This window comes from Zootoca vivipara, chromosome 6 (assembly GCF_963506605.1).
Source record: "Zootoca vivipara chromosome 6, rZooViv1.1, whole genome shotgun sequence".
Classification (NCBI taxonomy): domain Eukaryota; kingdom Metazoa; phylum Chordata; class Lepidosauria; order Squamata; family Lacertidae; genus Zootoca; species Zootoca vivipara.
Window position 1 is genome coordinate 13,180,030 of NC_083281.1, and position 17,256 is coordinate 13,197,285.

Sequence of the window (17,256 nt, forward strand, 5' to 3'; positions counted from 1 at the left end):
AGGGGGGTCCCCGGGGGGCTGCGAGGGGGGCCGAAAGGGCAGGTGGAGGGGGGAGACAGGGTTCATAGACATGGGATACAAATGGAGGTGTTCCGCTTGCCGGGGGTGGGGCATCTGTATTGTAGCATATGTTGTTTTGTGTCTATATTTCAGCAATAAATATCATGTGTTCTTATCTGTTAGTGAAGCCACATTAGAAACAATATAGAAGCTGTCAAAGGGACTTTCCTAGGAAGCCTTTTATTCCACCTCAGATGACATTGTTATAAGTTTGTGGGGGCTAAACGCCCCCAAATTCCTGGATTCAGTAAGTGTTAGAATTTGATTTAGAAGACTTGGGTTGCCAAACCCATGTTTATTAAACTGTGTATAATTAGACACTTCTCATCCTCTGGAATCAGCATGTCTTTAAAGCTCCTTCAACCAGGCAAGTTTCCCGTGAAGTGACAGGCTGGGGTCATGGGCTGTTCAGAGAACAAAGGGACTCGGTAGGAGAGGCAAAGGTGAGAGGGCCCCCTTCTTCCACAGGTGAAGCAAGGTGAGCGGCAGAGCTGAGGAGTTATGGGATGGAGAAGCAGCAGGCAGAGCAGGATGTTTGAGGTTTGTTTGGATCCACAGCAGCAGCCCTGGGAGGAGCAAGAGCCTCTAGGGGTGTCAGTGTTGTGAAGCCCTCCATCTCCCATTTTCAGGTTGCAGATAGTGTCAATAATCCATGTATCACGAAGACACCAGTGACTTCTCTGTGCCTCATTTCAAAAGGAAACAGGAACCCTGAGTGAGCACCTTAAATCGCTGGGGAGACTGGGGTGGAGAAAGAGGGAGTGGTTAATATGTTTAATTGGATTGTTTGAAACAGAAACCAAGGGTGAGTCGAGAGATGCAGACCCAGCCAGCACCTTGGTGGGGTTGCCATGTGTCCTCTTTTTCCAGGACACGTCCTCTTTTTCGGGGGGTAAAATTCCTCTCCTGGTGGATTTTTAAAATTTGCTTAAACGTCCTTGGGCTGTACTTTCTGGAGGAGACATAGAAATAACTGGGGCTTGAAGACTTGCTTTCCTCTTAGAAACATAGAGTTGGAAGAGACCACAAGGGCCATCCAGTCCAACCCCCTGCTAAGCAGGAAACTTTTCTTCTCCTGCCCCCCCCCCCCCAGCAAAACATATCACAGCTTCTCTACCCTACATATTGTAGGGGTATTTAAACGGAGAGTCATCATCGTGGCCTCAGTTTTGCTATTCAAAATATGCCAACCCTACCAGAGAAGGGCAACCAACGAGATGAAGACACAATCCTCTTCCTTCTATGAAGGCAGGTTGCTCTTGCTCCTTGTCTGCCTTCAAAAATGAAGAATAGAATCCTAAAGTTGGAAGGGACCCCAAGGGTCATCTAGACCAACCCCCTGCAATGCAGGACCTGTGGCCCAAGGGATGTCAAGAAGGGTAATAAATCTCTGTATTGTCGGGGGATGCCCGTTTCTACACAGTTGCAGCCAGTGACTCTCGGACTGCCTTGTACCAGGCATGGAGCATCATCCAGGCCTCCCTCCCCCCAGCCGCCCCTAATCTCCTTTGCCCCAGACCTGGCCATTTCCACTCCTGGGCCTGGCCTGCTGCATGAAAGCAGGAGGGTGTGTCTGGGTAGCGAGAGGGAGAGAGAAGGGACGGGAGACTGCAGAGGGACAGGAGCCAGGGTGGGGCAGTGGCAAGAGTGTTGGACTGGGACCTGGGAGACAAGAGTTCAAATCCCCCTGGGGGGGGCAGTCGGTGCCTCTCAGTGTCACCCACCTCACAGGGTTGTTGTGGGGATTAGATGGGGAGGGGGAGAACCATGAATGTGCCACCTGGAGCCCCTGGAGAAAAAAAGGGGGGTGTAAATGCCATGAAGAAATAAATTAATAAGCCTCCATTGTATATCAAGCAACAGGAAAAGATTACACAAAAAGCAATAATATTAGTCCACAGATTAATTTTTATTCAAACCCAGAATAGAAAAAAAACAGCAGTAAGTACAGTGTAGCAAAGATACAGCCTAACATCTTTACCTTAAAAAAAGTAATTAAACATAACAATCGGCAAAGAGGCAGTTAACTGGAATTTTTTAGTGGCAAGGGGGAAAAATGAAGCCCATCACAGCAGGCCTGTGTTGTTAAAAGTTAGAACAACAGATTTCTGTACATCTCAAGAGCAATAAGAAAGTATTCCTTCCCACCCTTTGCTTGAGAAGCTAGAGGACGTCTGTCCCCCCCCCCGCTGCCCCTTCCTGGCATGTCAACACCTGAACGTGTTCCCTGCACCCCACCCCCTCCCTCACTGACACACCTGAAAGTGGCCCCCCTTTGGGGGAACTCAGGAGATATTTTACATTTGTGGGTCTGGGATGAATTCATGGCTGTTTGAAATCAAGGCAGAGGGTCAGTGGGTGGGTGCAAGTCACAATTTAGCCCTTGTTCCTATCTTCCGAATTCAAGTAAAGTTGGGGACTGCTGGCGAACTCCCCCCCCCCAATGAAGGAAATGCTGAGGAGTGGGAGAAGAAAGAGAAAACTCTGGAAGGGTTTGGCTCCAGGGTCCCTTGAGAGAGAGTTGGTTCTGACTCTGAGCAAAGAGGAAGGCAAGGGGGTCCTGCAAGGAGAAGATGGGGGGAAGACCCATTTTATAGGGAGTGGTGAAGGATTGGCTCCCAGGTCATGAGAGCACCCTGGATCCTGGCACTGAAGAGAGCCCCCCCCCCACTTTGTGCCAAAAGTTAGTTCCAATTTGAAAACCACCTGAAACACCCCCTAGTCCAGACCCCACAAGGGAACATTTCAGCTGCCGTTCCTGCATTGCAGGGGGTGGGCCTAGATGACCCTTGGGGTCTCTTCAACTCCATGATCTCGGACTCACAAGAGCCACAGAAACACTCAGGCCCGATATTGGGGGAGGGGGTTGGCCCAGGAGGCCTTGCCAGCACAATGGCTTCAGCCGGCCCCCCAGGACCAGCCCCCTCAATCCGCTTTGGACTACAACTCCCAACTGGGCCTGCCAGCAGAAGGCAGGGGGGATGGAAACAGCCGTCCAAAAGGTCCGGCCAGCTCCAGGCTGCTCTCCAACGGGGCGCTGCTTCAGGCATCTGAGTTGCTCAGTTCAAGGGAGGTGGCGGGACTAAGAACCGGGGTTCCTGAATTGCAGGGGTTGGACTAGATGAGTCTGGAGTGTCATCTTCCAGGATTCCTGGAAATTTTCCCTGAAGCTGCCCCGCCCACCCCCATTTCCACAAGAGGGGAGGAGCGGAGCTCTTTTTTCCCCTGCGTCTTAAATTACCCTTTGACTGGCAACCATCTCCAATCTCCTTGCTGGACACTCTCAACCGAAGATGCATTAGATTCTCCTGGGCGGGGTGGGGGCCTCTGAAGACAGGAAGACCAGCCAGGGGGTGGCACTGGGGGGGTATTTATTCACATTGGTTTTTTACGAAAAGAAACCACCACCCCCCGGCTGTGAGGAGGGTGGCGCCTTCATGGCAGGCTTGCAAAAGCAGGTGGGAAGCCTCGACTGACTGGGGTGCCTCTGATTGCTTCCCAAGGCCGGTGCCCCCTTGTGGTTAGTGCTAAGCATTACACAGGAAGTGGGGCAGGGTGCAGGAGGGCCCTGGGCAACTGTCCCACTCACACAGTCGCCTCCCCTGCCTCTCCTCTGGCCCCCGTCGCTCTGCCCTCCAAGACTTGCCCCTCATGCTCCCCAGAGAAGCCCACCGAGGGCAGTTTGATCCTCAAGCCCCCCTCGCCCTGCTCGGAGCCCCCCTCCAGGCCCCCTTGAGCTTTGGGGCTCAGGGCCACCTTGGGGAACCGGGACTTTGGGGACCTCTCCCCTTTGGCGCCCATCTCAGCCGCTTCCAGAGAAGACATCTCCACCCGGGCAGCCGAGGAGACCACGGCCCCAGCAGCCCCCTCCCCAGTGCGCTTCCTGAAGCCCGAGAAGGAGATCTTGGGTGACTTGAACTTGGCCGCCTTGAGGGCCGCCAAGGCTCCCCTGCCGGCCCCCGGGGCTTCGTCCTTGGCCTCCTCTGCCCGCACCAGCTCCAGGTTCAGCTCCAAGTCTGCTCCTGCCATCTTGGGCGGGGAGGAGAGCTCCACCTGCGGCAGGCGGATCTTGCCCAGCTTGGCCCCATTGTGCAGAGAGGCCCCCGCCTGCTCCCCATTGACTTGGGCACCCCCCTCGCCCTTGGAGAAGCCTAGCTTGGGCACCTTCATCTTCAGGGGAGAGCCGTCCTCCAGCTCCCCATTCACTTCAGCACCACCTCCCTTCGCCTTGGGTGAGAGGGAGAGCCCAAAGGTGGGGGGCTTCAGCTTCATCTTGGCCATCCCCCGCTTACTGCCATCTGCCTCCTCCCCCTCCCCCTCCAGGAGCCCCTCTGCCCCTCTGCCCTTGGCCCTCCCCAGCCCAAACGTGGGCCTCTTGACCTTGGCCTCCCCCTCGTGCCCAGGGGGTCCTCCTTCCCCACCTTCTGCTCCCCCTTTGGGCAAAGACAGCCCAAACTTCGGGATTTTCACCTTGTACCTCTTCCCTGCCTCCGCCTCAGGGGTCTCCAAACCTCGGCCCCCCCTCAGCTCCTGCGAGCTGCCATGGCGGAGCTGGGCCTCCTCCACTTGGTACTCTGCATGCGCCTTGAGGCTGGGGGCCGAGAGCTCCACGCCGGGCACGTGGAAGGCTGCTCTCTTCCCCTCCGCCTCGCCTCCGCCTGAGCCCCGCCGGCCTGGAGAGGGAGAGCCATCCCCCTGGGAGCCCAACAGCTCCACAGCTGGCACCTTGATCTGGGGCGCCTTCAGCCTGGCCTCGAACCCTCCCACTTCCACATCCAGATCTGGCAGCTTCCCTGCTTCCCGCCGGGCAGCCTCACTCTTACCCTCCTGGTCCACTGAGAAGCCCACGTCTGGCAGGGCGATCTGTGGCATCTTGAAGGAGAAGTCCGCCCCTTCAGGCGGGGGGCAGAGGGGCTGGGTGTCTGCACCTGCTTTGGAGAGGCCCAGGGACGGGAGCTTGATTTTGAACTTTCCCTCCTCGGGGGACCCCCGGGCCTCCGCTTCCCCCTTGGCAAGGCCAAAGCCAATGGGCACAGAGGGCATCTTGATCCGGGCTGCTTCCTTGGCCTCGGGGCTGAGCGCCTCTGCGCTGCCTCTCAGTTTGGGGGCCTTCAGCTCCAGCTGTGGAACTCGGGGCGAATCCGCCTCTGCTTCTGCTTCCCTGTCCGAGGTGGAGCCCCCAAATTTGGCCAGCCTGATGACCGGGCCCCCAGCTTTGGCGCGTACCCCCTTCCCTGCTTCCGAGCCCACATCCAGCTCCACCTCAGGGGCCTTCACTCGGGGGGCAGAGAACTTGGGCAGCCCCACTGAAGGCATCCGGAACTTGGCTTCTGACCCTTCGGGGCCCACCTCTCCCCCCTCTGCCGTCAGGGGCAGCTCTGTATCTGACAAGCGGCCCTTGGGCAAGGAGAGGTCCACTCTGGGCAACCGGATCTTGGTGCCCAGGAGGGAGGTATCAAGCGCCCCATCCCCACCCTCCTCCCCGAAGCTGAGCCTGTGCCCCCCAAGCAGCTGCACCTCTGCCCCGCCCTCCTCCGCTCTCCCAAGCCTTGGCAGCTCCACCTGCGGCAGCTGGATCTTGGCCTCTGCTGGCTGTGTGGGTTCTTCCACCCCGGCTGTGGGTAAACTCACTTCCAGCTCTAGTTTGGGGGTGGAAATGCCCACGGAGGGTACCCTGGGGATCTTCAGCTCCCCCTCGTATCCGCGGAGGTCGGCCTCCGAAACGTCCACCACCGGCTTCTCCCCTTCACCTCTGCTGCTGGGCATGGAGATCTCCAGAGAGGGCACTTTCACCTTGAGGGTGGGGCTCTCTGCACCCACAGCCAGCCCCACCCCATCCCTGGCACTGATTCTGGGCAGCTCCACCTGGGGAACCTTCACTTCAAGCTCGGGCGGGGCCTGGAGGTGTGCCAGCTTCCCTCGGTCTGCTTCCACCTTGGGGGAGGAGAGCTTCAGCTTGGGCATCTTGGCAAAGGGGCCCCCCTTGGGCTTCTCCTTGGGGCTGCCAGGGGCTTTCTTGGCTTCTGCTTCCATGCCCGCTGTGTCCCTGCGCATGAGGCCGAACGAGGGCATCTTGAACTTGGAGGCTTTGGCCTCCTTTTCGGGCACTTTTGTGCCCAGGTCTCCTGCCAGGGCCTCCCTGCTCCCTCTCAACTTGCCCTCCTGGCTCTCAAATGCCAGGTCCCCTTCCTTGCCTTTGCCCCGGAATTTGGCCAGCGAAAACTTGGGTACTTTCAGCTTGATGTCGGGCACCTCGATGCCAACCTCGGGCAAGGGGGCGGCAGAAGGCTCTTCACTGGGCCACGCAGGGAGGCCGAGGTCCACGTCCACCGCCGGCACTGCGACATCCACTACCGGCAGCTCCACGCCCCCGTGAGCCTCAAGGGCCCTTGCCTTGTGTGCCGTCCCTTCCACATCCACTTTCGATTTGGGAAAGGAAATCCCAAACTTTGGCACTTTCAGCTTGGCTTCCATGCCACCCTCCGCCTCGGGTGCGGAGGCCTCTGGGCTGGCCTTCCAGGCTTTGGGGCCAGGGATGCTGAACTTGGGAAGTGTAAATCTGGGCGCCTTGATACTAGCCTCCGCCTCCAGGGCTTTGCTGCCCTCGAGGGTCATGTCTGGGATCTTGACGGATGGGATTTCGACAGAGGGCATCTTCACTTTGGCCCCCTCCACTTCCAGGCCAACTTTTGGCAAAGGCTGGCCCTTCACAGCCAAGCTGCTCTCTGCCGCTCCTTCCCCTCCCGGCAGTGCCTTCCCCAGAGAAAGGTCCACTTTGGGGATCCTGGCCACCATCCCGCTGACATCAGGGCCCCCCAAGACCCTCTCCCTTGGCTCTGTCTCTGGCAGGCCCCCCTGGCACGTGGGGACACTGATCTCCACCTCCAAGTCTCTGCTCACAGCCTTGGGCGAGGGCACCCTGAACTTGACCTCATTTCCCCGGGGCAGCTGCTCAGAGGCCGCCGGCTCCCTCTCCACCTTTGGCAGATCCAGTTCAAGCCCAACTTTGGGCAAGTCAATGTCCAGTGCCGGCACGGCAGCCGACGGACAGCTCAGGCGAGCGGAAGGGACGGCCACCTCCACCCGCGGCTTCTCCATGGAGATGTCCAACTCTGGCCTGGGCACGGGGGCCTTGGGCAGCTGCATGTCCGGCAGCCTCATTGCCGGCAAGGAGAGGTCCACCTTGGGGACGCTGACCTTCACGCCGGGCTCACCTTCCAGCCTGGGCACCTGGGTGTGCATCTGGGGCAGGGAGTCTGCCTTGGCAGAGAGGTCAAACTTTGGGAGAGACACCTGGGGCAACTGGAACTTGAACCCGGGTGCTTCGGCAACCTCTCCTGACTTTGGCCTCCCGGCGGGGGCTGCCACCTCCACCATGGGCCTGGAAAGCTGCACATCGCCCACTTTGGGGAGAGCGATGTCCAGAGATGGAACCTTCACCTCGGGGAACATGGCCCCCTCTTTGCTCTCTGGCTTGCGTTCCGTCAGGGAGATCCCGAACCCTGGGAGCTGGATCTTGGCGCCTTTGGCTTTCGCCTTGGGGCTTTCATGCCTCCCCATGCTGAGCTCCACCTGGGGCAGCCTGCCTTCTTCTTCTTCCCCTTTCTCCAGGGGGGCTCTGGAGCCCAGCTTGGGCAGGCTGAGCAAAGGCACCTTGGTGGAGACACTTGGGAGCTCCGCTTCAGCCTTCCCCTTGGGCAGGGGCATCTCCAGCTCCACTGAGGGGATCCCCACCTCCAGGCGGGGCAGAGCCACCTCCGCCTTCAGCTTCTCCTCCTCCCGCTCTTCCATTTTGCCCAGGGCCACTTCGACAGCAGGGACCTTGACGCTGGGTGCTTTCAGCTCCGCCTCCTCAGCAGAGACCCCAAACTTGGGGGCCCTGATCTTGAAGCCTTCCCCTTTAGGGGTCATCTCTGGGGCGGCTCTCTCCAGCCCAGGGAAGGACAGATCAACGTCCACCTTGGGGGCTGCCACTTCGGCCGCAGGCAGCTTCAGCCCGGCCTGGAGACCCCCTTCTGGGATCTCCAACCCGCTGACTTTGGGCAGGGAGGCCTCCACCTTGGGCAGGCCAAACTGGGTGGCCTGGACTCTGCCTTTGGGGGACCCTCTGCCGGGCCCAGCTTTGGGCAGTGGCAGGTCGAGCTCCACCTGTGGGGCTTGGAACTCTCCTTCCGCCTTGGCCCCCGCCCTCTTGGTCTTGCCGAAGGGCACGCTGAAGCGGGAGAGGCCGCCTGCTGCTTTCGCCTCCACCGCAGCCTTGGGCAGGCCCACCTCCAGCCAGCCCCCAGCTCCCTTGGCTCTCGCTGCTGCAGCCTCTTTAACCTTCAACCTGGGGAACTTCAGCCTGCGCCGCTTGGTCTCCAGGGAAGACAGGCGAGGAGAGATGTCCGGGCTGGACTCCGAAACGGCCACTTCTCCTGCGCTCTTAGCCTTGCGCAGCTTGGAGAACTTGGGCAGAGAGAACTCCACGTCGACAGGAGCCACGTCCAGCTTGCCGCCAGCCACATCCCCGCTCCAGGACACCCCTGACACCACCTGCAGGTCCTTTGCCTTTGCAGCCGCCGCCGCTGCCTTCTTCTTCTTTTTCTTCAGCGAAGTCAGGCTCTGGATGTTCTGGGAAAAGAGGTGCAAGGGCCGTGTGAGTCTCAAGAGGCGCCCAGAGAGAAGGTGAGGGAAAGGAGCCATGTATATAAAGTGATGCGTGGGATGGAGAAAGGAGATACAGGGGCGTTTCCCTCCCTCCTAACGCTGGAACCCGTGGACACCCAGTGAAAGAGGTTCCTTCTCCCTGCAGCATCAACTGTGGAACAGGATTATTAACTGTTGTTGTTGTTGTTGTTTAGTCGTGTCCGACTCTTTGTGACCCCATGGACCATAGCACGCCAGGCACTCCTGTCTTCCACTGCCTCCCGCAGTTTGGTCAAACTCATGTTCGTAGCTTCGAGAACACTGTCCAGCCACCTCGTCCTCTGTCGTCCCCTTCTCCTAGTGCCCTCAATCTTTCCCAACATCAGGGTCTTTTCCAGGGAGTCTTCTCTTCTCATGAGGTGGCCAAAGTATTGGAGCCTCAGCTTCACGATCTGTCCTTCCAGTGAGCACTCAGGGCTGATTTCCTTCAGAATGGATAGGTTTGATCTTTTTGCAGTCCATGGGACTCTCAAGAGTCTCCTCCAGCACCATAATTCAAAAGCATCAATTCTTCGGCGATCAGCCTTCTTTATGGTCCAGCTCTCACTTTCACTTAGTGATGTATGGAAGTGAGAGCTGGATTATTAACTACAATCCCCCAAATTTGGGATCTCCTCCAAACCTGTGCCAAAGTTCTGCAGTGAAAACCCTGCGCCCCCAAACTGGATCCCATCCCACCTTTTGGGGTTCGTAGTTAATGAAGCCCTGTGGAACTCACTCCCAATTTGGGTGGCTTGATGGCAGAAAGTGAGAAGGAATTAAAGAACCTTTTAAAGAGGGTGAAAGAGGAGAGCACAAAATATGGTCTGAAGCTCAACATCAAAAAAACCAAGATCATGGCCACTGGTCCCATCACCTCCTGGCAAATAGAAGGGGAAGAAATGGAGGCAGTGAGAGATTTTACTTTCTTGGGCTCCTTGATCACTGCAGATGGTGACAGCAGTCACAAAATTCAAAGACGCCTGCTTCTTGGGAGAAAAGCAATGACAAACCTAGACAGCATCTTAAAAAGCAGAGACATCACCTTGCCAACAAAGGTCCATATAGTTAAAGCTATGGTTTCCCCAGTAGTGATGTATGGAAGTAAGAGCTGGACCATAAAGAAGGCTGATCGCCGAAGAATGGATGCTTTTGAATTATGGTGCTGGAGGAGACTCTTGAGAGTCCCATGGACTGCAAGAAGATCAAGCCTATCCATTCTAAAGGAAATCAGCCCTGAATTTTCACTGGACGGACAGATCGTGAAGCTGAGGCTCCAATACTTTGGCCACCTCATGAGAAGAGAAGCCTCCCTGGGAAAGACCCTGATGTTGGGAAAGATGGAGGGCACTAGGAGAAGGGGACGACAGAGGACGAGATGGCTGGACAGTGTTCTCGAAGCTACCAACATGAGTTTGACCAAACTGCAGGAGGCAGTGCAAGACAGGAGTGCCTGGCGTGCTATGGTCCATGGGGCCACGAAGAGTCGGACACGACTAAACGACTAAACAACAACAACAAAAGAGAATATAAGAGGAGATCTAGTCCAGTATCCTGTTCTCACAGTGGCCAACCAGAGGCCCATTGTGGGAAACTAGCAGGCAGGATCTGACCACAAGAGCAACTCCTGTGGTTTTCAGCAACTGGGATTCAAAGGCAGAGCAGAGCCATTGTGGCTGCGAGCCTCTGACAGCCCTCTCCTCCTCCATGAATTGGACCATTCCTCTTTTAAAGTAATTTTTTAATTTGCCTCCTGTGGATTAGACAAAGTCACGGGGGAGGAGAGGACTAGCAATGGCTACTAGGCAGGATGGCCAAGTTCAGCATCCCGGTTTTGAGGCAGTGATGCCTCTCAGTACCAGTTCATAGAATATCTATGCCAAACTCTGGGGTGGCACCTTCTCACCCCTGGAGACAGAGCGGGGGGTGCACCCTGTCACTGGGCCAGCACCACATAGCAATACTAGGACCACCTACCAGTTTGGCCATCTTGGCTTTGGGGCCCCTGACTTCAAAGGTGGTGGCTCCAGGCTTGCGGGAGACGTCAGTGCTGGGTACGGTCCGTTTCAGGCAAAAGGAGATCTTGTACGGCTCGGCACACTTGAGGATCTGCAAGGCGTCTTCATACTTGATGTTGTCAAAATAGACTCTGGCACTCAGGAGCTGGTCGCCTACAAGGGGGGGGGCAGGGGAAGACGTAGAAGCTGAGCCACAGCCCTGCAGTGCATTCCCTCCTGCTGCCCCTAGCTCTATCTACAGGAAGGGGGCAGGTCAGAAAACAGGGCCCCAGGCCTGAAACTCCAGAGACGCTGTCCGGGGCAACTTTACAGGAGCACAAACTTTGGCTCTGGAATTATTGACACAACTGGCAAGAGTGCCCCTGCCCACATGCAGAGACCATTCCCATCCCTGTTCAGCAGCTGCACCCTTAACCCGTACCAAGGCTGAACCCCGTCCAGGGCTGCCAAGGTCCTGAAGGAGTAGTCCACCAGCAGGGCACAGAGCCGCCAGCTGGCTCCCTTGCCTCTCCCTCCGTCTGGTCTCCTAGGAGCTGTGCACAGGGAGCAAAACTCTCTGTAAAAGCTGCCCCCATCTCATAAAGGATAAGGGAGGGGCTGCAGCTGTGCCAACCCAGAGCAGAGAATCACCCCTGCTCTTCAAGGCCCCCCTTCCGCCCTCCCTCCCTTCACTGGCAGTGTGGTGCAGTGGTTAGAGCATTGGACTGGGACCTGGGAATGACCAATGTGGAAACCGCTTGGTCACTCTCAGGCTCACCTCCCTCACAGACAGAGTTGTTGTTGTGACATTTGCTGGGCGAGACCTGGAGGGGCTAACCCACATCGCAGGGTTGTTGTGAGCGTTAAGTGAAGAGGGGGAGAACCACGCAGGCCGCCTTGAGCTCCTTGGAAGGAAAAGGTGGGGCATAAATGCAATAAAGACTAAATCTCCAGGGAGGTTTGGGAGCAGAAGCCCCGGACGGCCACTGCTTCCAGCCTGTGCAGGCAACACTGAGCTAGGAGGGAGCCAGACTCTGGCTTTGCGCAAGGCGGCTGCCCTTTCCCTTCACCAAGAGGGAGCCTCACCTTCACGGAGGCTCAACGCCCGAGCAGCAGGCGAGTCCTTCAGGACGTCCTTGACGAAGAGGCCGCTCTTTCCCCCTCCGGCCACGCTCATCCCGCTGACCCCGGCTTCCGCCTCAGTCTCCACGATGATCTCCAGCAGCTCGGAGGTCTCAATAGTCTTCTCCATGGAGCTCAACTGCGCCTCCATCTTGGCTGGGGCCAGGCGCTCCCCCCTCTCCTCTTCCTCGGCTGCCCCAGCCTCTTCGGAGCTGCGCTGGCTTTCGCCTTTCCTCTGCAGGACTCTCTTCAGCTCCTCATGCAGCTTCTCCTTCTGGGCCTGGGAGGAAACCAAGAGAATGTCCACACAGCACACCAGACCAGTTGGGGACCAGTTTGCTGAACCATCACAGCTGCCTCCCAGGGGCTCCTTCTTCTTTTGAGAAGATGATGGAGCTATTTTGCTAGTGAGAGTTTCTTCCTCCCAGCCTGCTTGGAAGAACCATCCACACATACCCCAAACACACACCACCACCACCCAGCAATTCTCCTTTCGCCATCTGGTTTAAACGTTGGTGGAGACTTTGGTGGGAGCCCAGGGAGCCAAGGCTCCTAAACTCCCCTCTTGGCCAGCCCAGAGCCAGCTTCCCCCTCTCTGCCCCTCCTAAGGGTGATCTCAGATAACCTAAGACAGGCATCCCCAAACTTCGGCCCTCCAGATGTTTTGACTACAATTCCCATCATCCCTGACCACTGGTCCTCTTAGCTAGGGATCATGGGAGTTGTAGGCCAAAACATCTGGAGGGCCGCAGTTTGGGGATGCCTGACCTAAGAGCATAAGACGAGCTGCTGGATCAGGCCAAGAACCCATCTAGTCCAGCCTGCTCTTTTCACCTAAGAATCCAGATAAACTACCTCTGGACCGGGGAGGTTCCATAAGAACATACAAAGAGCCTGGCTGCTGGATGAGGCCAACTGGGGCCTGTCTACTAGACCAGCATCCTGTTCTCACAGCTGGCAACCAGTGGGAAGATCACAAGCAGGATCCGAGCGCAAGAGCCACTGTCTCCTGCAGGTTCGAGAAATGGGCATTCAGAAGCATGGCTCCCTCCAACTGTGGAGGGCATGGCATAGCCCTCGTGGCTAGTAGGCATCGATAGCCCTCTCCTCCTCCATGAATATGCACAATCTGACATCCAAGTTGGTGGCAACCGCTGCCTCCTGTGGAAGGGAGTTCCAGAGTTAACTAGGCACTGCATGGAGATGCAAGAGGCAGCAGAAGCTGTCCTTCCACATCACCACACCTTGGATGGGCAACAGGCTCAGGCACCCGTTGTCACGCAAACTGCCTTCCATCCCACATCTTCAAATGTGTGACCTGCCCCCCCCCCTTCTTGGGGTGTGTGTGTTATGTACTGAGCTGAATCATAGAACGATAGGATCCAGAATCAGCAGTCTGATTGGTCCGCAGGAGCCACCCAATCCAACTCCAGGTGGAAGTGAATCCACAACCTGATTGGCCTGCAGGAGCAGCCAATCAGGCGGCTGGCAGAAGTGAATCCGCAACCTGATTGGCCTGCAGGAGCAGCCAATAAGGCTGCTGGCAGAAGTCAATCCACAAACTGATTGGCCCACAGGTGTAGCACTGAAGTAGCCAATCACGCAAAGCCCATTGTGTAAATAATGTATATAAGCAGATGGTTTTGGGAAAAGGGCATTCTTCTTCTCCTTGATGACTACGAGCTGAATAAAGAGCATGAAATTCACTCTCTACTCCGAGTATATTTCAGGGGGGCACAGCCCTACCTGCCTCCTCCACCCTCAGAACATGCCTCCCTGTCTGTCTACCCCCCGCCCCACCCTCTTCCCGACTTACGGCTCGGTCTGCGTCACCAGCTTCCTCGGGGGACAGGTGCGGGGGGCTGCCTGCGGGGGGCTGCAGATGCTCATTCCCTTTGGAGCCGGCTGTCTGGAAAGCAGGAGAGAAGCAGGAGGTGGGGGAGGCGTCTCTGCCAGCCCACAGGGACCCCAAAGGCCCAGCTGGGAATGGGGTGCAGCGGGGGGGGGCTGGCCTCTGTAGTAGACAACACCAGTGGCAACACGGGCACAATCGGTCTGGGCTGGGGAGGAGCTGGAGGGGCACAGGGTTTTGCAGCCTCCAAGAGACAGGCGCAACGAGGGAACAGGCTCCCCCAGAAGGTAGTGGACGCTTCTTCGTTGGGGTTTTTTAAGCAGAGGTCTGGTGGGATTCTGCAGCTGTGCTATGATACCGGTAGCCATGTTCAAATATATAAAAGGATGTCATATAGAGGAGGGTGAAAGGTTGTTTTCTGCTGCTCGAGAGAAGCGGACACGGAGCAATGGATTCAAACTACAAGAAAGAAGATTCCACCTAAACATTAGGAAGAACTTCCTGACAGTAAGAGCTGTTCGACAGTGGAATTTGCTGCCAAGAAGTGTGGTGGAGTCCCCTTCTTTGGAGGTCTTTAAGCAGAGGCTTGACAGGCATATGTCAAGAATGCTTTGATGGTGTTTCCTGCTTGGCAGGGGGTTGGACTGGATGGCCCTTGTGGTCTCTTCCAACTCTTCTATGATTCTATGATTCCTGCACTGCAGGTGGTGGGGCTAGATGACCCTTGGGGTGCTCTGCAATCTCTGCAGTTCTATGATTGTAAGTAGATCTGCTGCTTTTACTGTGACAGAGCAACACAGGCCCCAACCACTTCTGGAAGTAAGCACACCTGAGTTACACTTAGGACCACAGAACTGTAGAGTTGGAAGGGACCCCCCAAGAGTCATCTAGTCCAACAACCTGCAATGTAGGAATCACAACTTAAACACACGGCTTTGTAAGACACCCACTCCCACCTAGAGAGCTGCCGACAGGAGTCATGGAGGAGCGGGGAACCAGCAAGAGCCCCCCAGGGAGGGTGCTGACCTGCAAAACGTCCAGAGAGACGATTGCCAGGCCCAGAGAACCAGTGGGAGAACCCTGGGCCTGGGAGGACTGAGTTCAAGTCCTAACCCAGTGATGGATCAGTGGCTGGAGTGTCGGCCTATGACCTGGGGGACCAGGGTTCAAATCCCCATTGAGCCACGTAGCTCACTGGGTGGCCTTGGGACGGTCATTGCCTCTTAGCCTATCCTACCTCACAGGGTTGTTGTGGGGATTAAATGAGGAGGGGGAGAACCACGTGTGTCGCCTTGGGATAGAAAGTGGGATAGAAATGCAGCAGAGAGGCAGGCAGGCAGGTAGGTACTGCAGACAGGTAGGTAGACTTGGGGCAGGGCCATCAATTCACCTGCTGCCTATCTGGAAAATGGGCACAGGGTTGTGTCCGCAGTCCAAAGAGCTGCACTGGAAGTGTCATTTGAGGGGGTGGGGGGGTCCACCTGCAGGAGTGCAATTCCCAGGCTTCCTTGAAGAGGGTTTCTGGTGTGGGGCTGACCCAGAATTCAGACCGGGGGGGGGGGGCACAGCTTGAGGGTTGGAGGAGGAGGAGCAGGTGCCGAGGTACTTACAGCTGCTTGCTGCCTTGTCCTGAACACGTGGCTCTCTGGAACCTGGCCCTCTGCAGCTGCGGAGGGGGAAATGTTATTATTTTCTTTGTTATCATTTATTATATTTGTATACTGAAGATCACAGGATGATTCACAACATAAAAATGCAAAATGATAACACAAAATACATAATAAAACAAACACAAACCAATATAACCCCATTCCCACAACACATTTAAAAGGGTATTAAATGATAATCAGCCAAAGGCTGGGGAGAAGAGGAATGTTTTTGCCTGCTGCCTAAAGGTGTATAATGAAGGCGCCAGGTGAACCTCCCCGAGGAGAGCATTCCACAGACGGGGAGCCACTCCAGAGAAGGCCCTGCTCTCGTGTTGCCACCCTCCTGACGTCTTGAGGAGGAGGCATACGAAGGACGGCCTCAGAAGATGATCTCAGGGTCTGGGTAGGTTCATATGGAAAGAGGCGGTCCTTGAGGTATTGCGGTCCTGAGCCGTTTAAGGCTTCGTAGGTCAAAACCAGCACTCTGAATTCGGCCGGGAAACTAAGCCAGCGCAGTTGGACCAGGATCAGTGTCATAGGCTCAAACCGTCTTGTCCCAGTGAGCTGCCTAGCTGCCAAATTCTGTGCCAGCTGAAGTTCAGAAATCACTCTACAGCGTAGGCAACAGAAGTTAGGCTCTCCCTGTCCAGATGGGGACACAGCTGGGCCAGCAGCCGAAGCCGATGGAAGGTACTCCGGGCCACTGAGGCCACCTGAGCCTCAAGCAACAGCAGAGGATCCAGAAGGACCACCAAGCAGTAGCCTGGCTCTTTTTAAGTTTTTATGGAACCTCCAGGTCCAGAGGTAGTCTATCTAGAGCCCTGGGTCCCTAGGGGTATTTGACCACAGTGAGAACAGGATGCTGGACTAGCCAAGCTCTTCTGTGTTTCTTATGCCCATCATCCCCATTGGCCTCAGCATCTGGGATGGAGAGAGGAAAGCCACCTCTGGAGAGGGAGGCATGGCCCCCCTAGGCTTCCACAGACGGGCCCCCTCCTCCTCTCCCACCATTCCTTCTTGCTGCCCTCCTTTCCCTGCCCAAGAAGACTCCAGCCGACACTTGCTCCCTCCATTGGTGAAATCCCAGGCTGCCCATGGAGGGGTGGCATTTCATTCCCACGCCCGGACTCCGAGGACCCACGCCACGCCGTTCCCCAAAAGGTCAAGACGCGATGCCGCACATTCCCAGGCCAGAGGGACAAAGGGGCACAGCGTCTTGGCCAACCCCTCACGGGCATCGCTAGCATTCCTGGAGCCGTTCCCAAACACCTCCCCCTCCTCGGCGACTGCCCCCTGGAGCTCTAGCTGGCATCTCCCTGGAGAAACCCAAGGCAGCAGGAGCCCCAGGGCCGAAAGCAGACTCTGAGCTTCTCCACACTTCAAATCTCCGTCTCTGGATGCTCTTTCAAGCTGACGCGCAACCAATGGCAATTTGGGTTTCCCACAGACTGACGTTTGCTCCGATTCAGCAGTAAAGAGTGGGTTTCCGCAGGGAAAACTCTGGAGCACGAACAAGAACATTCAGACATGGAGATTTAAAGGGCAGACCTAGGCCTGGAAAGTGCAAAGGATTGTTAAGTGTGAGTAAGCCCCCTGACAGGTCCTCATACTCACAGCCAGAGTATTAAACTGTGTGTGTGTGTGTGTGTGTCGAAACAAAATAAAAAAATTCCTTCTAGTAGCACCTTAAAAGGTAAAGGGACCCCTGACCATTAGGTCCAGTCGCGACCGACTCTGGGGTTGCGCACTCATCTCGCATTATCGGCCGAGGGAGCCGGCATATAGCTTCCAGGTCATGTGGCCAGCATGACAAAGCCACTTCTGGCAAACCAGAGCAGCACATGGAAACGCCGTTTACCTTCCCGCTGTAGCGGTTCCTATTTATCTACTTGCATTTTGACGTGCTTTC

General features: G+C 56.4%; 1 protein-coding gene across 1 annotated transcript in view; it reads right to left on the bottom strand.

Annotated features, from left to right (window-relative positions):
• Positions 1 to 1,956: 1,956 nt before the first annotated feature.
• Positions 1,957 to 17,256, bottom strand: part of PRX (periaxin) — a 30,984-nt gene continuing 15,684 nt past the window's right edge. The window contains exons 2-6 of the mRNA XM_060275439.1: positions 15,309 to 15,364; positions 13,663 to 13,755; positions 11,811 to 12,126; positions 10,705 to 10,898; positions 1,957 to 8,673 (exon numbers count right to left, since the gene is read on the bottom strand). Of these exons, the coding sequence (XP_060131422.1) occupies positions 3,646 to 8,673; positions 10,705 to 10,898; positions 11,811 to 11,997 (5,409 nt within the window). The 5' untranslated portion in view covers positions 11,998 to 12,126; positions 13,663 to 13,755; positions 15,309 to 15,364 and the 3' untranslated portion in view covers positions 1,957 to 3,645. The remainder of the gene's footprint in view (positions 8,674 to 10,704; positions 10,899 to 11,810; positions 12,127 to 13,662; positions 13,756 to 15,308; positions 15,365 to 17,256) is intronic.